We start from the raw sequence: 25,863 nt of genomic DNA, 5'->3' as shown, positions 1-25,863 counted from the left end.
GGACAGAAGTGGAAGCATTAAAGTTTGTTTTTCTTAGAATGGTGTTGGTGAGCTTGTGTTCACTGACGGGACCATGAACTCTGTGTACAAAGGGATTTAGAATGCAAATGTGCAGAAGCCGGCAGAGAGATTGCTTGAATGATAACAATCTGAAACACACCAGCCAGAAAGAATACTTTGCCAAAAATAAATTAGAGTGTTGGAATATTGTTAAAAAAATGACACTTGGTTTGACACAGTGATATTAATGCATTTTAAGAATGGCAGAAATGTTTAAATACATGTTGGGGCATCTGTATGTCTGGTGTTTTGTCTCTAATGCTGCTGCAGAAGGAGCGTGCAAACTTAATATCTGCACCACATTGGACAATAAACATCATGCATAAAACATAAACACTGAATAACTTCAATAAAGCCAACCAGTTGATCTGTTTGCTCCTCTGTCAACTTTCATATGAATTCATATATTAACAGCAGCTCAGGATGACCCGTTTCATAAAGGCAATTCCTCAGAATACGCATTACAAAATGCACCTCTCTGGTAGTAAAAATTGGAATAACAAAGAAAAATCCAAGGAGTTCAAGAGGAGAAAAGCTTTTATTAAAAGCACATGGTCCAGTACTCAGCTGCTTCAGCAGCAGGCCTGGCCTTTAACTCTCTGAAGAGCTACTTTATGCCCTCAGATTCATTCCTCTGGGTCGTGTGTGTGTGTGTGTGTGTGTGTGTGTGTGTGTGTGTGTGTGTGTGTGTGTGTCTCTTATATGTGCATGCGTATAAATATCACTGCTGTGCTGCTGTAACTTTATATCTACAAAATGGTAACATTATAAGTGAAAAACATTCATAATTTCATTGCAGCATGATTTATCTTTAACGTAATGTTGTACTATTTTTTATTCGTTCTAAAAAAAACAAAATAAATATATGTACAGTACTGTGCAAAACATCAGATGCAACCCTTTCATTTGCTTAATTTCTGGTCCAAATGGCCATTAAGTGACAGTTACTAGTTTTTCAGCATGAACAGAAAAAGCAGAAACATGTATTTAACAGAAAATTACACAGAGGCCATAACAACTAAATAGAAAATATATATTTTTGTATTTATTGTGTAATCCCTTTACCTTTATAACAGCTTCATTCTTTCTGGGGGGCTTGCTTTCCACTTTTCTAAGAAATCTGCAGGGATAGTTTCCCCCCCCATCCAAAGTTCAGTCTTAATAGTTGGTTGTATTTTCTGCTTCTCACGATCCAAGTAATCCCAAATACATTCAGTGATGTTGAGGTCTGGACTCTGGGGTGGTCAGTCTGTTGTTCTGAGAACACCAGCATCTTCTTTGATAAGTACATCTTGATCTCATCAGCAGAGTGGTTGGGGTTGTTTTCTTATTATAGATGAATTTCCTCAAAATCCAGTGTTTTCCAGAGGAACTGCATGGTGTATTAAAATTTGATTTTCAGAATTTCTTATGCCTTCACTCAAAAAGCAAATCAACTCCAGATGTTATACATTCTTAAACTGCCACTGATCCACTGTACTTGACTGATGGTTGTAGACATCTTTCAAAGAGTCCTTCATTGCTTTGATGGCGTACATCCGTACATCCTACTGCAAATTCTTTTTTGTGTATTTCCTTTTCTCAGTGACAGCTACACATCCTTTGAGACTCATAGTGTTGAGTTGTCTTCTCACAGTGAAAGGATGGACAGAAACACCTGTGGATGTTTTCAGATCTGAAGTGGAGCTTGATTTTTTCCTCTCTCTCAAAGTTGAAATCTTTAAGTACTGCTTATTTGATGGTCTAGCAGGTTGTGCACAACTGTTAGGAATCCCATTTTCTCTGTATATTTTAATAATTTTCTGAACTCTGGTTTTGGAAACTCCTGTTTTTTCCTTTGGGTTTCCCCATTCTTACGCAAGTGGATTATCTTATATCTAACCTCCTAATTTTAGATGCACATGAGAAAGAAATCTGCAAGGCAGCTAAAGTGTGTTTGAGTTGTTGCTTGTCTGAATGTCAGTGTTGGTTTGAAGAGGAACATAATGTCAGTGACTCCTTTGGGAGCAGCTTTTGTTGGGAGGACACAGCTGTAACTGGTTGGTTTTAAGATTGGAAGGATTAAGGAGTTAAAGTAGCAGTAGAGTGGACAAAAGTAGAGAGTGGACAAATTTAACATTGACAGATTTGATATTATATTTAGTATTGGAGGATTCAGTGTAATTTTTTGTTAAATATGTTTCCTGTTTTTCCTTTTAAAACTGAAAAATAAATAACTGGATGTAATGGCCATTTAAACTGAAAATTAAATAAATGAAAAGGTGGTCTCTGACCTTTGTGCACCTTGTAGTGTGCTTGTGACAAACAGTCTAGTCTAGAAATTGGTTTAATTTTGTTTAGCACCCACCTATGTACATGGATCTTTGTGGTAATGGTATAAATAGTAATTAGCAGTTGAAAGGCAGGCTTTAAAAGCTTTAGGTCACAAATACCAGAGTATGTAAAAGTAATTGTGTGCTCAGTGATGCTACTACTGCCTTTTTTCCATAGCATTTCAAGATGACATTTTGACATTGTAAGTGTTTATTCCCATGGTGTGTAAACATGCCTTGTTTCTGTAACTTGCATCCTGCGGACATAAATATTTTTGTTAAGTGTTTTCTTAGGACATCAATTGTGTGTATTTTCAGGGATAAACCATGGGCCAGTAATAGCAGGGGTGATCGGGGCACGCAAGCCACAGTACGACATCTGGGGGAACACGGTGAACGTCGCCAGCCGAATGGAGAGCACCGGAGAACTGGGCAAAATACAGGTAACCACCGTAGACTGCAGGCTTGCACCCTGCAGGATTACTACACACCCAGCTAGGCCTCACCGATACTCACTTGCGTGTGTATGCTTACATAGCCTAGCGGTTGCTTAAAAACTGTTACCCTGAATTTATCGAGTAGGCTGTGTCTGATTCCAGGTTAGATAATAACACAGCTCAGAAACACTGTCACATATGTGATATTTAAACGGTGAAAATGGTCCCTCCTGATGTACATGGAGCCACAGCGCTGCCACTAATAACAAATGACACGTCAAGTTATACCAAGTTGCGTCACTGGAATCAGTTGCCCTCTGTCTACATTCGACATTTCCCAAAATCTAATGCATGTGTGTGAATGATGTTAGAGCTTTGGTCATTAGCTGATGAATCAGACTAAGACCCATCCTAGTGCAGTGGTCCCCTAGGACTATAATTGGGGAACATTGGGTTACACATGCTCTTTCTGGATGTATACAGATGTCTTGGAGTCTGAAAAATGTAGTAAAAGGCCTGTGACAAAGTAAATTATGGTCTCATTTATGAACCATTGTGATAAACATCAATGAAGGAAAATGACTTAAATGGACAAACGATAATGCTGGCAGTGCTGAAACACAATCTCACGTTTCACTGTGCACGTTTCAAGTGCAGAGATATGACATGAAGAAATGTATCAAAGTAGATCACTTTGTAATGTGAGAGAACAGAATTGATTAACCCCGACTAGTTTTCCATTAGCTGCATTTTGTGTTTCGCAGGGCCTCTTACTTCATCATTCTAATTGACCTTTTTTTTTTTAAGCTGCACTGTGTAAGATTTTCCTTTGTTCAGGTTGAAAAAAAGCAGCATTACTGAGTCAGCAGGGAAAAAAACACTAAAATATAGCGTCTGTGGGCAGCCGCGAGTCACCTTGTAAAGCCTAAAATAATAATTTAGAAGTCAGAGGCCGATTCCCAGTAGTTTTTTGGACCACATAATATGCTTTAGGTATTAACACACAAACAGACTTAGAAGGAAGGTTTGGCTCTATGTTTAGATCTTGAACGCAAAATGAACATTATACTGATCAAGTTTTGACTGATTTCTCTTGGAATCATCACATTCCTCCGCTTAAGGAAGGGGCACGAAGCACAACCAGCTTTACAAAATGTTCTTCTGCACATTGTGTGCAATTGCACGTTACCACCAGAGAGGTCTTCAAATTAACTTCCATAGTGTAACTTTAAGTATAAATGTTTGAGTGATATTTGATGAAAAGGTTCCAACTTAAACATGTTCCTCTATGATGATCTACTGATACCTTGTGCATTATTTTTATATTTATATAATTATATTTATATTATTTAACAATGCATATTCTGAGTGTAAACTCTTGACATTCTGCTTTTCTCATTCAACTTTCTTAATGTATTTACTGTGTCAAACAAGTGAAACAGGGCATTTGTCAAAGTATTAAATCTGTCCCTTAAATGTTTCATAAGTAGACTGAACACCGTGCAGTAAACTAACAACTGTGCATGTCGTAGGTGACAGAAGAGACATCGGATGTCCTGCAGAAGCTGGGTTACTTGTGCGAGTGCCGTGGACTGATAAACGTGAAGGGAAAAGGGGAGCTCAAAACCTTTTTTGTGTGTACAGATTGCAACAAGCAGCAGGGCATGGCTCTCAGCTGAAGCTGCTGCCTCCAGTATTGACTCTACCACACCAGGAACAGATTACACGTGTTTTTTTGTTTGTTTGTTTTTAATGCTATTTCTTTTAGGATGTCAGTCTATTGACATGTTTCCAGATTCACTTGGAATGTGAGGTTTTTTTGTTTTGTTTTGTTTTTTGTAAAGGAATGTTGGACGATTAGGACAGATGCCTAAAAACTCTTTCAACCAAAAACCAGCTCAGAACACAAACATATGCTTTGAATGGTGGAGATTAAATTTTGCCACCTGATGCTGGAACAACAGAACAGTCTAGTGTTCACTGACTTTGAAATCATCTGCACTGTTCTGATCCTTGTTAACCAAGGACACGATTACCCATGCTCACAGAAGAGGACCTTTGAATATTTTGCTCGTAGTCATCATCCTTTTGGTTCAAGTCTGAGATTACTAGCAGATGATCTGACCTGCACACACGAACATGAAGAATGGTTTCCTTGCACATAATATGAAGCCTTTGGGAAAAATGGACTGAAATCCTTTTGTGAGGCTTTGGACAGATTTGCTGCTGAAGGACTGTTTCTAATATATGCGCCTTCTGTTTCTAGAAAACCTGTTCTCTGACTTGTTTTTGGACGTGTAAATCTAAGCAGTTAATGCTGTCTAGAAGTTCTTTTCTGTTTTCTCGTCTACCATGTCGTGATGGCGTTCTGCTTTTTGGGGTGGCGCTTCTACACCAGTGCCTCTCACTTAAGCTTCTCACTTTTATTGGTTGGCCTATAGCCTCTTTTGAGGGATAAAGTCATAAACAGGTATTTTATGCATCCCATTATTCAGTAATTTAAAGATAAAACTTGATACGGTCTTCTATGGCAAAACATGCTGCAGTACAATCAGTTCAAATTGCAAAAAAGAATGTGAATGATGTGGCTTGAGGACTTTTCTACTTACCTTCAAGCTTTTAAGAAGTATTTCTGAAATCGTTTTTGTATCTTGACTGCCACTGTGGCTCCTCCCATTTGATGGTGGGGTCAAGCTACTTGCTGCACTTGTTATTGGCTGCATCTGCCTGTCCGTCTAATCACTTTGTTGCCCTGGTTCTTGCTGTGCTGGAATCACTTGTTTAAAAATAGGGAACACTGATTTCTGGGTTCAATATACCTGTCTACAGGTAAAGCAGACACAGCGAAAATAACATGGGACTTGTGTTGTATCTGTACTGTACCTTTACTGAACTGAAACAGCCTGACGTTTTCTGTCTCTGTTTAGTGAGCTGCCTTTTCTGTTGCCTGTTTGGAGTATCTACAAGGAAATTGTTTAACTTTCAAGTTGCTGTACAGTATAAGAATGGAATAAATAATTTTACACGTTTCAGCGGTTACAGACTTGCTGTTGTAATAAACAGGTACGCCTTTCTTTTAAATCAACAGCGTTGCCTCATATGAGTGCATGTAACAAGCATGGAATACTCAACAGTAACTGTTTGAAGCTCCATGGTTTAATGCTGATGCTTAAGGCAGCATTTTCTCAGATTGTTTTTTAATTAGCAGCTAATTGACCTCAGACTGAGGACATCACTATATCTTCGCAAAGCCCAACTAAAGTTTTCAAAACATTGACCAGTATAAGCTTGGGGGATGAGATATTAGAGTGCCTGGAGATAGACAAACAGTTGCTGTGGCATGTGTTTCACAAGAATGTCCCTTACTGTACAGCTGATGACTTTTGAGTCCATGCTTTTTATAAAGTGTAAAATTTTAAATATGATTATCCTGATGCAGAACCCCATTTTCTATATAAACTGACAATATAGCTGGCAATGAACATGATCAATTACAGAAAAAAACATTTTATTAAGTGAAATGTATACAAACATGAAACAAATAGAGCACCATTGGTACAGAGCAGGGTTTGGGTTGAATGGGTTCGCTAGACTGCGATGGCTGGGACATCGTCGGAGCCCATACATATTACGTCCATGTCTGCTGTGGACAGAGAAAATGTGATGTGCACAATGCTTAGAAACACACTGAACAAAAAGGTACATTCACTACAAATTCACCTAACCCAGGGGTCACAACTCAAATGTTAAGAAGAGCAATTTTGTCCTTCAAAAATCAAACCACCTTGGGAGCCACAGCATTTTATGTCTATTTTGCCATCTTGGCTGTAAATATGTCTTAGTATGTGCTACTAGTATAGGCTTAAAAAAAATAAATAAATAAAATACGCAGACTTGCTTTGCTCTGCTTTAAGCTTTAGTTCAGCTATAGCTGCTGTCTGATGTAAAAAATATTTTTTTCAGGCATATCGTATTTAATTTTATTTTAGCTCTTTTTTATGGTTAGAAAGAAGTGTGTTCATTTCTGCAGTCTTATGCGAACATTTCTTGGGGACTGCATGTTAACTTGTATGTTATCTGTAGATTTTGTGGATGGTTTACCTGTAGTCAGGTGTGAGAGTGTCTCCTCTGGTTGAGTAGGCAGTGAGATGCCCATTGCCTTCCTAATACCATACACAGTGCTCACATCACCTGGAGTCACCTGACTAGTCAGGTGGGCCAAGTTCCCGGTCACCTTCTCCGCTACACATGGAAACAAGACAATTTCAGCAAATGCACTGATTAAGTAAGTGTAAACTTTTTCCATAGCTGTAAACCAGAAACAGTAAGCAAACTTTCACTCAAAGTTGTAAACAAGATAATATAATGACACTATATTAATTACAACTGGAAAAAGAAACTGGAGCTAACCAAGATATTTACAAGAGCTGTAGAAAAATTAGCCTGTTTTAACCCTGTTTACATGCACTGGACATTGTCTAATATTGTCTATAAACTCCCCCTTTTCTCACCTAAGTTTCTTTTGGTTTGCAGGAAGTGCCATAGAACATTAAAAAATGTTTGTCTTCACATGTCCAAATCTACTGCAAACTGTTCAGCCAGTATTGGTCTGGATTTATGTCAACTATGTCAAATGGATCACATCTTAAGAGTAGCAATCTTGAATATCAAACCACTGGTGTGCATGTAGACATCATTAATGACTGTGTACCTAGCTGTAGCTCTTTAGCAGTAGGGGCGAGCAGGCAGATGATGTTTGGAGGCTGTTTGGCGCTTAGTCTCTCTCTCTGAGCTTCCTGCAGGTCCTTCAGAAGCACAGTGGTCTCATCCAGCTTCTTCTGGAACTGTTCCGCTTCTGAGACAAACAGACACAGAGCAAAGGAGAAAGACACAGACAAGTGTACTTCAGTCTCTGTACAAGTCTCTCTCCAACAGTGAAGTCATGCAGCTGTACTCTATTGACACACAAAATATTACACACTCTGCAGCTCTAAGCTGAACCACAAAGAGCTTCAAAGGAAAGACTGGAAAAATGATGTGTAAAGTGTGTTTTAACAAGTGTGTGCTCTCACCCTCGGAGTCGAAGCTCTCAGGCAGGAGGTCGAGACCCAGACCCAAACTCATGACTGAACTCAGAGCAGTCATGTTGTTCCCACTGCTGGACTCTGATCCAACCACCTACAGGGAGAGAAGAAGTTTGAGGGCATTTTAAAAAAGCTAATAATATAATAGTCAAAATAGAAAGAAATTACACCACAAAACTGCCATTTTAAAAAGTTTGTGACATACTGTGACTGTAAAGGAATAGTTCAGCAGGAAACAAACAGTTTTACCCCCATCAGTCATGACATGGTTGGAGCCCAAATGTTGCTTTAGTTTAGAACTGGAGCAGCAAGGCTAACATTGCTAACACAAGAACTCAATAGTCACCCAAACAGCCCAAAATGTGGACTCAAACATGTAACTGGCTCATCAACTACAACTTGGGTAACTGGGTAAATGTGATTTTTAGCCTTTAATATATTGGTAGTGTTTAAATGGCTCAGCAATTGCCAAAGTATCTACATGAAGAGCTGTCCACCTAAATGGCAACTCAACCTGTGTGTGGAATGCATACCGCAAAGTAAAACCCTTTCATCATTCTCATTCACACATACATCCACATTTATGCAACCTTTCCATCTAATAGTAACTGTTGAACCTTCAAAATACAACAATATGCCCTGCCAGACTACTTTTATAGTGTGCACTAGTTAGTAACAGATATACAAAGAAATTACTCAAGGAAAATGAACAGCAGAGTCAACAGACTGTACTGTATTGTTTAAAGTGTTGTAACATGTCCCACCCTTGATTGCAGGTGCTTTTATTACTTGATTACGTCAACAGAGGCACGTGGAGGGTCATATTGGCTGTAGTACACTATAATGGTCAAATCATCTGTTCACATTCTAAAAAGGCATCTGGGGTGGAATCTACAAATGACATGATACTGAATTTATTTTGCTCTGTTTTAGGACCATGCATGCTCAGAAGTGCTCATGGCTGCTGCTCTGTCTGGTGCAGAGGGTGTGAGAGATGGTAAAGTAAATGTTCTTTCCATGTGCGTATGCATGAGAGAGGGTGGACTGGCTTTGTTGACACAGCTGCTTTGGAGCAGAGTGAGAGGGAGACGCCAGTCTAAAACCTGGGACTGGTTCTCCATAGCTTTTGGGGAAGTTAGTTCACTCCTGCAATCACGGTCACGAATGTGTTCAAGCTCTACAGTCCATTGCCCATGTATTTAAGAAAAAAAGTCAATGTTTCATTGAGCATGACACAAATTGCATAATTTTCAGTAAGGGATGCACGAATCGTCAATTTTTATGGCCAATTCTGATTCCTTATAGCCAACTGGGCCAGTGGCTGTTTTTTTTTTTTTCTGGTTGATTTTTATTAGGTTTTTCTTTTTAACCTGAAGCTCACACTGTGTGGGCTTAATTAATACATGAAACACATTATCAGAACTTTCTATTAGCAAAAAAACAACATTTTTGCTCTTTAATGGGCCAAAGTGCCTATTCAATCAGTGGTCTATTTCAGTAACATGAATCAAATAAAGTGCTACATGAAAAGTAAGACACAACTGGTTATTTAGCACAATGACTCATGCATAATTATGCTACGACATTTTGGTACAGGTTTAACAGCAGCTTTTAAATATCTGCCTCACATTATTCACATCATAAAATTACAATACAGATCAGCCAAAGTAAAAATATATTGGCCAATTGTGTGGTGGGAGCAAAAATCATGCATCTCCACTTTTAGTCCGCTTCATTTTCTCATTATGCTGTGCGCTCGCCGGCTAATTTCAGCAATAACCAGCTACAAGGAACAAGACCACAGCTGCAATACATACAACAGCTTTGTCACTGACCCATTAGACCCATAGAGAGCACATATATTGTGTAGTGTTATAGAATTGATATGAATTTCTTTCTACATTACCTCAACATCTTCAGCTTTGTCTGACTTCTCTGTTGGCTCCTCCACCTCCTGGGCATTCTAACAGAAACAGATATGGTCCAATGATTATTCTTATTCTGTCAGTTTATGTGAGAAGACTGATTCTAGAACGGTATACATGTGCTAATGCTTAGTACATGGAGCCTTCAGCACGCACTTATTCATTAAACATATACACGTTATATCTCAGAATAGGTGCTGATTTGAGAAGTTTTTTAAAGTAAGATCAAATAGCTCATCTAATATTGTGAGGCATTTTATAAATGCTGCCTCACTGCTAATAAGCTTTAAGTTGTTCACTCTGTGGAAAAAGCTACCCTCTGTCCATACCCACACACATTCACTAGAATATGAAAAGCAAAACTTGATCCTGAGCCCCAGCACTCTGAGGTCTTTCAACAAGCCAGGTTTTATCTTGATGGAATAAACTAGCTGTCCTTCCATGTAATGGACAATAATAACAAACATCAATTTAAAAAAAAAAAAGTTGGGACAGTGTATGAAATGCTAACAAAAACAGAAAGCAGTGGTAAGCAAATTCTGCTTGACCTGTATTAAACTGAATACAGTACAAAAACACAGTATTTGATGTTGTACCTTCATGAACACTGTTTTTTTGTAAATATACACTCATTCCAAATTTGATGTTTACCACTGTGTTACTTCATTTTTCCTTTTAAAAACACTTTTGTTCAGGGACAGAAGCCATCAACTGATCAGTTTTTTGCAAAATCTTCAGCTGCGCAACCATACAGGGCCTTTGTCAGAGCATATATTGCTTCATAATGGGTATGTACACCTATCAGGCATAACATTATGATCACCTCCTTGTTTCTACGCTCACTGTCCATTTTATCAGCTCCACTTACTATATAGGTGCACTTTGTGGTTCTACAATTACCGACCGTAGTTCATCAGAAGTCCACCAACCAAAAATATCCAGCCAACAGCGTCCTGTGGGCAGCGTCCTATGACCACTGATGAAGGACTAGAGGATGACCAACACAAACTGTGCAGCAGCAGATGAGCTATCGTGACTTTACATCTACAAGGTGGACTGTCAAGGTAGGAGTGTCTAAAAGAGTGGACAGTGAGTGGACACAGTGTTTAAAAACTCCAGCAGCACTGCTGTGTCTGATCCACTCAGACCAGCACAACACACACTAACACACCACCACCACGTCAGTGTTACTGCAGTGCTGAGAATGATCCACCACCAAAATAGTACCTGCTCTGTGAGGGTCCATGTGGGTCCTGACTATTAAGGAACAGGTTGAAAGGGTAAACAAAGTATGTAGAGAAACAGATGGACTACAGTCTGTAATTGTAGAACTACAAAGTGCACCTATATAGTAAGTGGAGCTGATAAAATGAACAATGAGCGCAGAAACAAGGAGGTGGTCATAACGTTATGCCTGATCGGTGTATCTTTCAGCATTAATGGTGCTTTCGCAGATTTGCAATTTTTTGGCAACAGGGCGAGTCTCAACACATTCTTAATCATAACGGATTAATCCTCCTTTTAGAAGCATGACTGCATCACCAGTTACATTTTTTTTGTTTGTTTATAACATTTCACAATGTTCCTAGACTTAAATTGCCCATGTCCCAATGTTTTGGGAACGTGTTGCACAAATCAATTTCAGAAAAAAAGCAAAGAATTTAATAAGGTAAAACACTAAATATCTTGTACTGCCTTTGTTTAAATGGAAATAAAAGCAGTTTATGTTTGCATTTCACATACTTTAATAACTTTTTTTGGATTGAGTAAATAAATAAATAAAACTGGGAATTCACAAAACTCTTACAGTCTCATTCTCCTTCAGCTGCTTGGAGTGTTCTCCATTGGTCAGTGCATCCAAAATATTATCAGCCAGTCGGCTCATATGCTCTTCTGACTTAGCCAGGAAATCTGCAATAGTACTGCAGAACACAAACACACACACACACACACAGCACAGAAGCAATATTTTTCAAGGTGAGTGTGAAGTGATGACTGTATGAATAGAGGCATTGATTGAGTGGGGGTTGGGCCTCCAGTCTGCTTTAGAGAGACACATCAGACTGAAGACAGCTGTAGGTTTAAAGGATGTCTTAATACTAATAACACATCAAAAAATGTCCCTCTCACTTCTAACAACCTCCGCCTGCTTCAGAATGGCTGGAAGTAATGTATATTGAAAGCTGTACAGATCTACATATTAATCCATATTTTTTCCATCATTTTTCCCCATGATGCCAATATTAAACCCTTTAGCATTGATTGATACCGATCTAATATTAGCTTTAAAAAGAGCTATTTTTAATGAAAGCACTTCACTTAAGATGATCATCCCAAAGAAGGCTTAATACTCAAACAACTACAGACTAGTACCCCACCAAAAGAAATATACAGCTAACATCACATCAAATGATGTAAGGGTGTGCTATTTCAACCAAGATATCTTACAATATTTGATTGGATTCATTCTCTCCCCAACGCCCCGACCACGCCAGACCTGATCCAGCATTCTATACTGATATTGATCCAAACCTAATACCTGAACAGATCAGTGGCATCTTTAATACTAATTTCACCAACATTTCTTTATGAATGAGATCCAAAAAAACACAGTGATCTCCTCTCAGAAATACCTTTCAGAGCCCTGGAGGCTGCACTCCTCTCCGTAGAAAGAGTAGACGAGATCCGAATCCTCTTTACTGATGTTGGCAAAGCTGGAGTCGTATGTAGGAGCGTACGAGCTAAAAGGCCCATAGTTCATATACGTCACTGAAAGAAAAGAAAGAAAGTGGGGAAAAAAAGAAGACACCCTGAAAAACGTTACACAAGGTTGTACATATAGGTTTCTCTCACTCACACAAACAACAAAACAAGGCATTTCACAATCTCTAATATTCCAAAGATGGAAGCACATTTACAGAGTATCAAAAATGTGCATGAAAAAATGAACAGATAAACAAGAATTTTTAGTGTTTAAAAGGTGACCATGCATGTTTCTGAACACTATTTTGTAGTTTTTAAACTGGCTCCTGGAATGCTGCGAAGGGCTATGATGGTTTATTTAATATTGATAAAAATACTTTAGAATGCTGCATTTTAAACTAACAATAAGCAAAAACTGTTGCTGTCTAATCACGAACTGAAGTGCATGTGTGAATATACTGTAATTACTGGGACAGTATGCAAAATGCTAATAAAAAAGAAAGTGATGTTTTAGATGTGTTGTAAAATTTTCAAAACATTCCTAGTCTTAAAAGCCCCTGTCCCAACTTTTTTGGAACTTGTTGCAGGCATCAGTTTCAGAATGAACGTGTATTTAAAATAAGAATTAAAATAAATAAATAAATAAATATCACAGAAAAAGTTGATAAGGTAAAACATCACATATCTGGTCTTTGTACGGTTTCATTCACTACTTTTTTTTTTTTGGTGTGGTGGGGGGGGGTTGTGGTGGGGGATTAGGGTTTTTTTTATATATAAAAAGATGCAAGCCTGATGCAAAAGGAAAATGCAGGGTTTTCTCTCCTTAAAAAGCTTTCATTTCACGTGGCTCTATAACGTAGACATCAATTATAAGCCAAAGCATGAGAACCACATGTTCAAGGCCTGCGGGCCACAGCACATACACATACAATACCTTCTTTAGACATTTCACAGAATCCTACACATATGAAATAAAGACATGCAAAACTTTGGGCACCTCTGGTCAAAATTTCTGTTACTGTGGATCATTAAGTGAGCAGAAGATGAACTGATTTTCAAATGGCATGAAGTTAAAAATGAAATATTCTTTTCAAAATTTAAAATAAAATTAGTGTTAAAAACTAGTTTGGGCATCCCAAGAGACTCTCAGATAACTTTTCCCAAGATCTCAGACCTTTATTAGCTTGTTAAGGCTATGGCTTGTTCACAATCATTAGGAAAGGACAGGTGATATATAAATACCCTGACTCCTCAAGCTCCCAGCAATATCAGCAGCAGCCCACAAAGCAGGAGAATGCTAGAAGAAGACAGCAAAGTGTTTTCAGGTCGCCATTTCCTCAGTTCGTAATGTAATTAAGAAATGGCAGTTAACAGGAGCGGCAGAGGTCACACTGAGGTCTGGAAGACCAAGAAAACTTTCAGAGAGAACTGATTGTAGGTCTGCTAGAAAGGCAAATCAAAACCCGTTTGACTTGAATATTTAGCAGACTCTGGAGTGGTGGTGCACAGTTACTATATACTGTGCAGAGACACAAATATGACCTTCATGGAAGAGTCATCAGAAGAAAACTTTTCTTGCATCCTTGCCACAAAATTCAGACGTTTGCACAGGAACATCTAAACAAGTCTGATGCATTTGGGAAACAAGACTGGTGGTGGACTGATGAAGTTAACATTGACATTTTTTGGAAGATATGTCTGGAGAAAAAAAGGGTGCTTCATAAGAACACCTCTCCAACTGTTATGCATGAGTGTGAATCAATCATGCTTTGGGCTTGTGTTGCAGCCAGTGGCACGGGAAACATTTTACTGCTAGAGGGAAGAATGGATTTAATTAAATACCAGCAAATTCTCTAAGCAAACAACACACCGTCTGTAAAAAAGCTAAAGATGTAAAGATGATGTCGTCTACAACAGGATAATGATCCTAAACACACCTCAAAATCCACAATGGGCTACTTGAAGAGGCGCAAGCTGGTTCTGACATGGCCTTCACAGCCCTCGATCTAAACATCATTGGACAGACCTCCAAAAAGCAGTGCATGTAAGACGGCACGTAAGAAGAATCTACCACAACTAGAAGCCTTTTGCAAGAATGAATGGGCAAAAATCCCCCAAACAAGAACTATCATCAGAAAACTGTAAGAAAAACATATGTTAGACTACCAATAGTGTCAAACATACACGGAATATTACATATTAGAATATCTGCCAGAAGAGTTCAACTGCAACTTCCAGGAACACATACAGAGTTTGTTACCAAATTACATAACACAAATCTATAAAAATAAATAGGGGGTTTTATGACTAGAACTGTTGTATAACATCACAGCTCAGCCAGGATTGTTTTGAACTTAACTCGGTAATAATGTAACAATTGAAACAGGAGCTTCAGTGGTTAAAACAATTGAGCACTTTATTGTTCAGCGAATCATCTCCAAGTGATAAGCATACACAAGGGTTGATCTCCTTCCCTCTTTGAAACCAATTCTTCACTTCAAATCCAGAATGCAGCCCTATTCTCACTGATTCATCAGCTCTGGCAGAGCCAGGCATTTTCCAGAATGCAGTTTAACGTTCCACGTGCTGATTATTTCAACAGGGTCTACTGTGTCCTCCCAAATGATCCTGTCTAAATGATTCAAATCCTGGCTATTGTTCACAGATCATGAATCCAGGGAAAGACAAACACCCTTTTTCCATGCAATAACAATCCATTTTTCTGTTCTCTGTACTGCCATTCCTAGCATGATTTAATGACCATATGGACCCTGAAGACCTGTTCCAGCATTCACAGCCGAATAAGTGATGCTGACTGGAGACCCACTGTGCTGTACTACGGCCCTGGAAGTAAAACTCAGCATTCAGTTAAATGAGTGTTTTGGTTGCCAAAGCATTTTTTTGTGCTTCTCCAGTGACATTTTGTCTCACTAAGTGACACATAAATAGATTCAGGTCAATCTCAGATCCAGTGTACAATGGATGTAATGTAATATGTGTAATTATTAGGGGCCAACCAACATAAAAAGATACCATTATTGATGTTAAGAAGCTAGAAATGCAGAAAACATGGGCTGATATAATTTAGTATGGTTAAAAAAAAATAAATAAACAGACTTCAGAGGTAAACACTGCCAACTGCCCAGTCCCCTGGCCACAGCATTTCACACTTTGGCCACTACAAGTGCAGAGCTTGTGACCCCAAAAGCCTTCATTTTATCCATTCTTTTTCTTTCTTTTTAATAAATTTGTCAGACAAATCAGAACTAATCAGACAAATCAGATTTTGCTGATATTTGTAAACACTGTAACCACAATTTGTAACCACTTGTTGCAATTTGTAACCACTGGGATAGCCAGTGAGACTGTGTGGTGACCGTCATGGTCCTTCCTGTTGAGCTGGCATGCCTGGCATCACAGCTGCTATTCTATTGGCTAAAGTTTCATCTAACATCACTATAAACAAGGCCTTAAGTAAAATAAGGTCTTAGATAAAAAATAAGGTGTTAAAAACTGCTGTTACACCAAGAGCAGCTAAACAGTTCCTAATAACATAATGCGAATCTGATGACGGCAGGGGGACCCAGCTCGTCAAGGAGGACCACCATGCTCACCACACAGCAATGTCCTTATTAATGCAAAGGATTTAATAGACATCTATTTTCATAAATTTAACAGTTGACTTGTTTTTGATATTGAAGCATGTTTGTTAATTATAAATACAATGCATATATGACAAACATGTTTCTATTATTGCGGCAGCAAGTTCTTAATTTTGGACTCACTGGCAAGCCCAAAATTTTATAACTGTCTACTGAGACTAATGGTTTTAGTTAAGAGTGCTTTACTGACTGATATGAATTGTTAAGTAGGCCAGTTTTCAATAATCAAATCTCAAATGCAATATGGTCTAATGTTTACATAATATAACATATAGCAGCACATTCCATCTAACTATCACCTGATGTCACTGCTGTGATGGATCTTTCACTTCACCACACATCGGAAAGTTCTCGATGCATCATGTTTCACCAAATTTACATAACATTATCAACGTTACTGATCTTCTATTACAATTTTCAGTAGAGAACTTCAGTATCAGTATCAGTCCCAGAGAGGTACTGGCATTGCACTTGCAGTTCTATTATTAATTAGGATGACAGCCATCTTTCAATAGGCAGGGAGATTTAATGTGAAAACAAAGGAGGCTAAACAAATGAGTATAATGGGCAGAATCCTGAAACATGAACCCTAGCCTGCAACACTACCTACTGACAAATGATTAATGGGTCCATTTTTTGACTATGACCCAGGGATATCTAGAATGTCACATTTGCACATCTCAGGAAGCATACATCTTGTTAGAGTAACACCCTTACCCTTCCCCTTACACAAAAAACACTCAAAATCCCCAGTTTCACTCCTTCGGTGAAGAGAGGTAAGTTCCTTAAAGTGTAAGAGAAAAAAAGCGAGAGCAACAAGAACTGCTAAGTTATGAAAGCTACAAGCAGACAAAAATATATAAACAATGGTTTCAGACAGTGTAGGTCTAACTGTAAAGCAACCTTGAAGGTGTCTCTCTCATCTACACACACAAACACTAATCAACTCTGCAGTTCTCTCGTCCTGTGGATAAACATAAAAGAACAGGGCGTCTACTCTGCCCATTCTGTCTGAGACACTGTAGAATCCTGATAGCGGATAATAAAGATGGCATTACCTAGTGATCAGTAGTGTTTAGGGCTGCAGCAAATATTCAATAAAATCTGAAAAATCTGATAATTAAAATATTAGAAAATGGAAAAGCACTTCGAATAACTGGGAGTGTTAGTTTTCAATGAAAGCACACACTGTAGTGCATTGATTCCGAAAGGAAAGTTTTGATTATGGAACTAAATGCTGGCGAGTCACCAGTAGCAGCTCATCTAAAGAGATGGAAGATAATCTGCCTGCATGTCATGCAAAACACTTATGATTGGCCTTTTTCCCTCCCAAGTCAGTCAAACACTTTTTCTGTAAAAGTCGCAGTGATATCTTGGCAGTAGTCAGTAGTGTCATCAAAAATATCGATGTATATCTATTCTGAAATTTTGAAATGGTACTAATTCATCAATTAATTCTATCCATATCAGCCATGCTTTTCTGTTCACTCTTTCATTTGGCACAAAGTCTACCATACATATATAACAATATGGAGCTGCTGCCCCGCCTAGTCTCACGGTGCAGCATGTTCTGCTGAACTGGCAACTGCAGCCCGTTCATGAGCACTGTTGATCAACAAAGAAGCAGCAGGAGTGCTGTCTAGACATACTTTGGCTTCATGGCAAATGAGGATGGCAAGCCAAAGGACATGAGCAAGCCAATATGCAAACAGTGCTACAGAACAGTACAAACTAATGGTGCTAACACATCCAAACTGGCAAAACAACTGAAAGACCCTCTGACCTGTACAAAGTGTTTCAAGAAGCTGGTGAAAGTTACGCTAAGCAAAGGGTTCAATAATGGCCTCTGAATTTATCTGTTTCAACAACTGAACACACCTGGTGTTTATTAAAAAAGGAAGCTTTAGGTTATTATGGTTGTTGATAGGTATAGTTGCATTGCTATTTTTTCTTCTTGTGTTGCTCCAACCACATTGCTTGTGCGAAAATGAGCCTCATCCTTTCTTATATGTTTGGTTGTGTTAAAAAATTTACACAACTTCTTTGGTTTTGAATCCCTCCAAACAGCATTTTATGTTACCTCTAATGACAGTCCTTTATCAATAATGTTTTCCCTTAACCTTATAGTACTCAGATTTTAACAACAACAACAGTAATAATGACTATGAATGCTGACATGATTAAATGAGAGATAAATAAAGCAATTTTTTACTTAATAATTAAAGTGACATATCTTGAGCTTACTTATGAGTGCAGAATACTCAAAAATATTCAATAGTTGCAGCTCTATTGGACTAGCATTTGAGAAAAAAAAAAAAAATAGATCTTATCCTGTCCTGTAACACGCTGTTATTGATATGATTTATATTTCTTTCTGTGAAGTTCTTAAACATTTGAACAGTTTGAGCATGTTCACCAATTCTTCACTTAAAAATATTTCATTTTAAAATTTAGTAGTAGAAAACATCAGATCAGTATCGGCCAGTAGTTGGGTTTTTCAGTCCAGGTATCAGAAATTTAATGCGGTATCGTACAGTCTCTAGTGAATCAACAGGACTCAAATGAGTGTGTAGTATGTGTATTACCTGGAGTGACTCTGTTCCTCTTATCTTCTTTAAAGCCCTGCAAGGTATTTACGCCTGTCTGCAGCCTGCCGCCCATCATCCCCAGCTTCACCGGACAGTACCCAGGATCTGATAACCACACATATCAAACATAATAGGCTTAGCTTTTAGAGGATGAGACAAAGTAAAAATAACAAAATTACTACAACATGCCAGGCCTTTGAGTTTAATTAAATAAGAGCTACAGCTTAATCTTTAGAAGTTGCAGTTTCCATCTCTGATAGAAAAAGCATGGTGTAATTCCATATATATATATATATATATATATATATATATATATATATATATATATATATATATATATATATATATATATATATATATACATACACAAGTGATGCCACATTTTTGTTTGTAAGTCACAGAGGAGCTATTTTATTATAAACTGAATTTGCTAAAAAAAAAAAAAGTATTTTGAGAACAGTCTTGTTTCACAGCAACAAGAAAAATCACACATTCTTGCCACATTCTTTTCATTGTTTGACATCAAAACTGGAAAAAATTTTGGACCTGCAGACTCAAAGGTGGCAGTGTAGAATATAAATTGAATGCAAATGTAAACTCACTATGTAATTAAATTTTGCAATTTCATTTGAACAATATACTAAAACAAAAGTAATAACCTGATGTCTAAGGGCTGAACACTACCTTGCCTTGATGATTAACACTAATTTAATTGCACCAATTCCGATCCTGGTATAATTATGTTTAAGAGGGCCTACCTCCAACACTCAGGTCAGCAGGGTTCAAGAAGCCCAGAGTGGTTGTGCCATCAGACTTTCTCCTCTCAAAATCAAGCTGGCAGAAAACAAAATAACCTTAGCACCTTCAAGCATCTCTCAACATATAGGCAGGTATGCTGCACCCATCAAATGTACCAGGACAGTGAATTAACAATGAAAATACCTGTAATTATTATTTGTTGATGAACACAATCAATTAATGAACATTTGTGACGGGGCACCAAGAGCTTTGTGATGCACAACTTAAAGATACCACAGAAAATAACTCTTGCCCTTTAAGCGGTAGGAATGCGGAGTACTGGCAAGGCGTACTGGTGAGGCCAGTAATATCTTACCTCGCACTGTAGGCTCCGGTTGGACAGTTTACCTCCAGACTCTGCTATGATCTTTTTAATCTCCTCTAGATCCTTCTCTGCCTGGTTTACACCCTTCTGAGCATCATCTTTAGAGTCCTTACTGAAGACAGGAGGGCATATAAAAGCTATTAGAAAATGGACACCACACATTATCATCTGGTTTCTGAAATCCTACAGGCACAAAAGTTTAAGCCAAGTTACATAACAAAGTCATTTCTCTTAAGAACAAAAAAATCTAATGAAATTTTTTCAAAAGTTAAGAAAACAGTAAAATGCATAGAACAAAGTTAAAAAGCAGTACTTGGTAACATGACACAATCAGCAAATTACTGGTAATTGTATATTAATGCAACAATATTTGACTGTGGTTTTCTTAAATGCCATTACCCCCACTGTTTTTTTTCCCCATACTGCAAGGTTTCAGCCTGCCCCACCCTGCAGAGGCAGCTCCTTCAAATTCCCAGACATGTATTTAACCATCAAGTGTAAAGCGTGTGTTTCGAGTGACTGCAGCACGTGGTACATGAAGCGTGGGTAGCACGAGCGCCATAGATGGCATACAAGTCTCAACATGATTTTACACATTCTTCTCCTAAAGATGTTCCCAGAAAGAGAGAGAGGGAGAGAGAGAGAGAAAGAGAGAGAGGGACAGATAGAGAGGGAGAGAGACAGACACAGAGAGAGACAGAGAGAGTCTGTGAGAGAGGGACAGAGAGCAGAACCTCATAAGAGCTCTTTTACTTCTAGGTTAAAACTATGTAAATATACAATTTGGGCAGAGGACAGTAATTGAAGATCTGTCAAGACAAGTGCCCTTTAAGACAAGTGAGGCTACAGCAAGCTGAAAGTAAAAGGTAATTCTGAAGTGCTGCCCACAAGTGATGGTTAGATGGGCTAAAAGCAGGTTTTTCTAAGCCTCTTGCAATTTATTTATGCTGACCACAATCACTGTCCACAGTTCTTAAATTTCACAACCATAAGGATTACGTTGCAACTAATAGAATTTCTTTAGGTACGAAGTTTGCTTCTTTATTTTTGCACCGGGGCTTCGAGGGTAATGTAGCTAACAAATAATAACAGCATAAACCCACCACTCAGCATAGTGCAAACTGCATGCCTAAATCACATTTGTCTCAAAGCACGTTGAGGTGGTAAGTAATCTTAAATAAACTCGCTGGCTAAACAGACCAAGTTTCCCTGACTCATATTAAGCCTAGAATAAAAAGAAATTCCAATGACGATTCACCATTGTAGCCACAAGTTCGAACAAGACTAGGCTTAATCTAATTCTGGGAAACTGGCCCTACACATTTTTAGCTGTTATAAACTTTTGTCCATGTCATTTCAATGAGCAATGTGTTCCTTGTCCAGGATGCACCTAATCCATGAGGAGTAGGATGGTTACAGTGGTCAAAAATGAACACTATTACATTATCTTACTTATTTGTACGACTATTAATCATCAGACAGTATTTCATGATTGTGACAAGCCAGAGTTGTTCTCTTCTTTTTGGCAAGCTAAGGCCTTTGTGCTGTTCCTGGAACAGATATCAAAGGTATCAGGACTGTACCTGGGTGTGTCCCTACTCGCCACCCTGGGTGACTGAGAGTTGTCACTGGTATCCATTGGTGACGACCCGTCTTTGGCGGGGTCACTTGATGACCCTTCTTCCTCCCCATCTTCCACTGTCCTGCTGTTTGGTGTTTTCAAGTCTGCCATAAACTCAATACTCTGCTTCAGGCTCTGAAGCCTTTCCTGTACGTACACACACACACACACACACACACACACACATTGCAAGGGTAAACTTATGTAAAACATTACATCTCCAATTATATTAAGGGTAAATCCTCAACACAATACTCAGGTTCCCTCTAGTGTCTGTTTCACATCACTGCAACTAACCACTAAGAACATGCTAGAAGATTTCAGCAGTCTTCCATCATAACTCACCGTGCTCAAGATCTTCATGCCAGAGTGGAGGAGCTTCTTGGCAGCCTTGTAGTAAATTGTCTCTGGTTTGTTGTAAACCATAGCATTCTCACACATTATCTTGAAATCCAACTGTTCAAAAAGAACCACCAAGGTGAGAACAAACATGGCATGAGATTTTAATTCATCTGAAAGAAGTAGTTCAGCAAAAAAAAATCAAACTGATTCAATATTCCACTTAACCCAGATGTAGTCAATCAGCCAAGACATGTTTGGAGTCCACATTTTGCTTTTTTAATTAAAACTGAAGCTATGAGAATAATGTTGCTAACAAACACTATAACACAGAAGCCCACTAAATAACTTAAATCGTTTCTGTAAAAATACATGCACAAAACTTATTTCAACCCGCTTAAAGCACATCTATGTTTCAATAAGGTCAAACAGATTTGCTGATGGTGTTAAGAGCACAGTATGACTTACTGTGAACTATAAAAATGAACAAAATGGGCAGCAAGTTCAGACAACCCCAGGGCTGGTATTCACAAAGCAGGACTGATCTTGGATCAGATTCCTCCATATTTATGACAGACATCATCACAAATACTGACTCTAAATCAGCACTCCTCCTCCTGAGGTGGTTTGTGAATACAGACTTTGTTGTCTAAAGTGACTGCTCGCAGTGTTGTTCATTTTTATAGTTCACAGTAAGTCATATTGTGCCCTAAACCACATCGACTAGTCTGCATGACCTTAATGATAACCTCGATGCAGTTTGAGCAGGCAGAAAGAGGTTTTGGTGATGTGGGGATCAAGTAGGGATGTAAGATACCTTCAGTTCCTCCAGAGACTGGTAGCACTCCCTCTTCACCTTCTCCTTCATGGTGCTGAAATCCATGGGTCTCTTTATGATTAGAGAGTATCCAGGAGCGATGAGGTCAGTTACAGGGAAAGAGAAAAATGCACTGGGGTCTTTCCTGGAAGAGACCACACATGCCAGCACCAATGAATTTAACTCTAGAAACACAGAGTCTAACAAACACCATAACTTCTGATGCGTTTAATGTAACAATATTCATGCAGTCTACATTTATCAGCTTCATAACAGTCATTCTGTGATATGGGTTGAAAAGGATCACCAGTCTTGGGCATTCATTAACTATAAAGGGTGAAAAGTCCCGTTCAGGTTAATGTATCTTAATGTATCTGTTCACTGCATGACAGACATGCGAGACATCATGTATTCACCAAAAATTGCAAAAAAATAAATAAATAAATAATAATAATAATAAAAAATCTTTGGTGAAACCTCTGTAACTGCCGGATTAGCTGACTCAGGGCTTCCTGTAGTGGAGTCTGCTCCTTTTCTAGTTGAGAGGAAAAAAAAAATTACTTAACACATTTCCTTCTTTAAACTCTACAGTGATACGTCACTGAGAGTAACTTAGAATAAACAGTACCTTCCGTTTTAGCCAGCAAGGGCGTGAGAGGCTTATCCTGAGATACATCAGACCGGACTGGAGTTCTGCTCTGTTCATCCACATCCATGTCTGCCGAGTCCTGGCCTTTCCTCTTCTTTGTCATCTGCACTTACATATAGACAACAACTTGTCAAAAGAATGAGCCAGAAAATATGTAAGCTGAAATTCCTGCAACTCCTAATAAAAAAGAAGAAATCTCCACATTTATACAGGATAATGCCAACCCAAAATGTGTTCTCTTGCCTTTTTCTTTTTCTTGTCGTCCCCTGGGGAGAGTGGAGGGCTATCTCTATCCTTATCTTCTTTCTTTTTCTTCTTCTTTTTCTTGTCCTTGTGCTTATCGTGATCTATCTGCTCGTCATCAACGTGCTCGGTGGTCACTTCAGTACCCGCCACCTTCAAAACAAGCTTCAGTGGCCGCTCCACGTAGTCTGCGGGGAAACACAGGCATAGAAACAACCATGTAAGTAAAGTCTGTAGGACATAGAAAACACCTCACAGATGTCAAAATAGTCTAAACAGTCATAGTTCTGCAGTAGGTATTCAAACATTTTTTTGTGACACTAAGCCTCAATATGTCATGTAAATGTCCAGGTATCCATTTAGTTTTCTTTAGTCTCATCTTAAACAGCTAGAACTGATAAGGGTATAACAATTTCAATACAATACCAAATAATCAAAGTCAATAATTAAAACAGTGTCTCTAGAAATGTAAAACTGTATCGTCAATATAAACTTCTCTCTTATAAACTTCTCTCTTTTTCCTTCTATCATGGAAACCACCATCAATGATCAAAACAACATGTGTGTTTGTTTATTCATCAGTGATCAAGACCCACCACAAGACCACCACAGAGCAGGTATTATTTGGGTGGTGGATCATTCTCAGCACTGCAGTGACACTGACGTGGTGGTGGCGGCGTGTTACTGTGTGTTGCGCTGGTACGAGTGGATCAGACACAGCAGTGCTGCTGGAGTCTTTAAACACCTCAGTGTCACTGCTGGACTGAGAAGTTTTTTTTGCTGGAGTTTTTAAACACTGTGTTCACTTACTGTCCACTTTATTAGACACAGCTAACCTGTCAGTCCACCTTGTAGATGTAAAGTCACAGACAACAGCTCATCTGTTGCTGCACAGTTTGGTCAGTTATCCTATAGTCCTTGATCAGTGGTCACAGGACGCTGTTGGCTGGATATCTCTCGTTGATGGACTATTCTCAGTCCAGCTGTGACACTGAGGTGTTTAAAGACTCCAGCAGCACTGCCGTGTCTGATCCACTCTTACCAGCTCAACACACACTAACACGCCACCACCACGTCAGTGTCACTGCAGTGCTGAGAATGATCCGCCACCCAAATAATACCTGCTCTGTGGTGGTCCTGGCCACTGAAGACCAGGGTGAAAATGGGCTAACAACGTATGCAAAGAAACAGATGGACTACAGTCTGTAATTGTACAACTACAAAGGGCACCTATATGTTAAATGGAGCTAATAAAATGCACAATGAGGGTAGAAACAAGGAGGTGGTTTCAATGTTATGGCCGAGTCTGTGGATCAGAAGGATATACCTCAGTTCAAGGTTTGCCAAACATAGTGTGTCAATAGCCAATAGCAGGCATCATGCCGTTAGCGAAGGTAGGTGTTTATTATGTTCGATAATAAACATCATTAAAATAATGCAGAGTTCAATGTAAGAGTCCAGTTAGACCACCAGTCATACACAACTAACTACAACAGACCATATATGTTAAGCCAGGCCGGGAGCCTTGCTAAAACTCCTATTAAAACAGAACTGTGAGTCTACAGCTGATATACAACGGTCTTCTATATCGATATCGTCTAAATGTGGGATCTGTAAGCTTATTTTCAGTCTTGTTTTACACAACTAAGGTTAAGTTTGCACTGAGCATCAACATGTCAGCTCACAGCCCTTGGTAACTAGCTAGTTAGCTAGCTGGTACTAATAAAGCCGACATTACACTTGCGTTATCACACAGTTTATTATACAGTTAGTCTCCAGTTAGATTGTTGTGACATTAAAAATCTGAATATATCATCCTGAACGGCACAAGTGAGAAATCTACAACAGCCTGGTCTTAGTTCCTCTTTGGCTAGCAAGTCTGTCTGTAAAGCTAACGAACTGCCAGTAAGTTAAAAATCATTGAAACCCGGCTAAGTAAACGAAGTTAAATTTTCGAATCGAATTTTCGCGTTCCACCTTAAACGGTGCCTCAGTTTCATTCTGGCGACTCGGGCGTTAAGATAATTGCTGAGTTTAAGGTGAAACGCGAAAATTCGAACAAGCAGCTGGCAAATAAGCTGAAGTTAGCTAACTGCCCGAAACGAGGGCACAAAAATGTACGAAAACATGAAATATGTTAAACTGTGTCCTACCGTCGTACGCGTGTTTCTCTGATTTGTGTTTTTTGTGCTTTTTGCCCATAATTTATAGTAAAGCCTAGCAGTATTTACAGGTCAACGTGCTTGACCACTGTGTTCTTTGTTTGGGTTCGTAAAAGAGGGACGTTAGGTTTTGAGGCG

At 38.7% G+C, this 25,863-nt stretch overlaps 2 protein-coding genes across 5 annotated transcripts in view; one reads left to right on the top strand and one right to left on the bottom strand.

Moving 5' to 3' along the window:
* adcy7 (adenylate cyclase 7) overlaps positions 1 to 5,840 on the top strand; it is a 99,558-nt gene extending 93,718 nt beyond the window's left edge. For 2 of the 3 annotated variants that reach the window (XM_036584070.1, XM_036584067.1), the window contains 2 exons: positions 2,691 to 2,815; positions 4,342 to 4,488. In XM_036584070.1, the coding sequence (XP_036439963.1) occupies positions 2,691 to 2,815; positions 4,342 to 4,488 (272 nt within the window). Of the gene's footprint in view, positions 1 to 2,690; positions 2,816 to 4,341 lie in introns of all 3 variants that reach the window. The other variant, XM_036584069.1, reaches the window with a different exon arrangement.
* Positions 5,841 to 6,296: 456 nt separating this feature from the next.
* On the bottom strand, positions 6,297 to 25,765 carry brd7 (bromodomain containing 7). 2 transcript variants are annotated; one of them, XM_036584065.1, is made up of 17 exons: positions 25,717 to 25,765; positions 23,564 to 23,751; positions 23,300 to 23,423; positions 23,149 to 23,206; positions 22,672 to 22,816; positions 21,861 to 21,971; positions 21,478 to 21,662; positions 19,886 to 20,006; positions 19,530 to 19,605; positions 18,769 to 18,876; positions 12,452 to 12,587; positions 11,626 to 11,740; positions 9,800 to 9,856; positions 7,882 to 7,987; positions 7,521 to 7,664; positions 6,911 to 7,051; positions 6,297 to 6,452 (listed from the first exon to the last, which is right to left on the bottom strand). In XM_036584065.1, the coding sequence occupies exons 1-17, from the start codon at positions 25,763 to 25,765 to the stop codon at positions 6,397 to 6,399; spliced, it is 1,920 nt and encodes a 639-aa protein (XP_036439958.1). In that variant the 3' UTR covers positions 6,297 to 6,396. The 2 variants fall into 2 exon arrangements, with proteins under 2 accessions (XP_036439958.1, XP_036439959.1); XM_036584066.1 differs by having other exon boundaries at positions 6,297 to 6,449.
* Positions 25,766 to 25,863: the final 98 nt, after the last annotated feature.

Source organism: Colossoma macropomum, unplaced genomic scaffold (assembly GCF_904425465.1).
Source record: "Colossoma macropomum unplaced genomic scaffold, Colossoma_macropomum, whole genome shotgun sequence".
In the NCBI taxonomy this organism is placed as follows: Eukaryota; Metazoa; Chordata; class Actinopteri; order Characiformes; family Serrasalmidae; genus Colossoma; species Colossoma macropomum.
The sequence above is the reverse complement of the archived record's forward strand: the minus strand, read 5'-3'. Positions and strand labels throughout refer to the sequence as shown.

What these genes read in the sequence shown, in the direction of transcription:
- brd7 (XM_036584065.1), bottom strand. Translation starts at nt 25,765, where the DNA reads ATGGGCAAAAAGCACAAAAAACACAAATCAGAGAAACACGCGTACGAC. An exon ending in GCATGAAGATCTTGAGCACG is followed by an intron (nt 21,663 to 21,860) that starts GTGAGTTATGAT and finishes GTGTACGTACAG; the next exon opens with GAAAGGCTTCAGAGCCTGAA. An exon ending in TGCTAAAGAGCTACAGCTAG is followed by an intron (nt 7,052 to 7,520) that starts GTACACAGTCAT and finishes TTCCATGTGTAG; the next exon opens with CGGAGAAGGTGACCGGGAAC.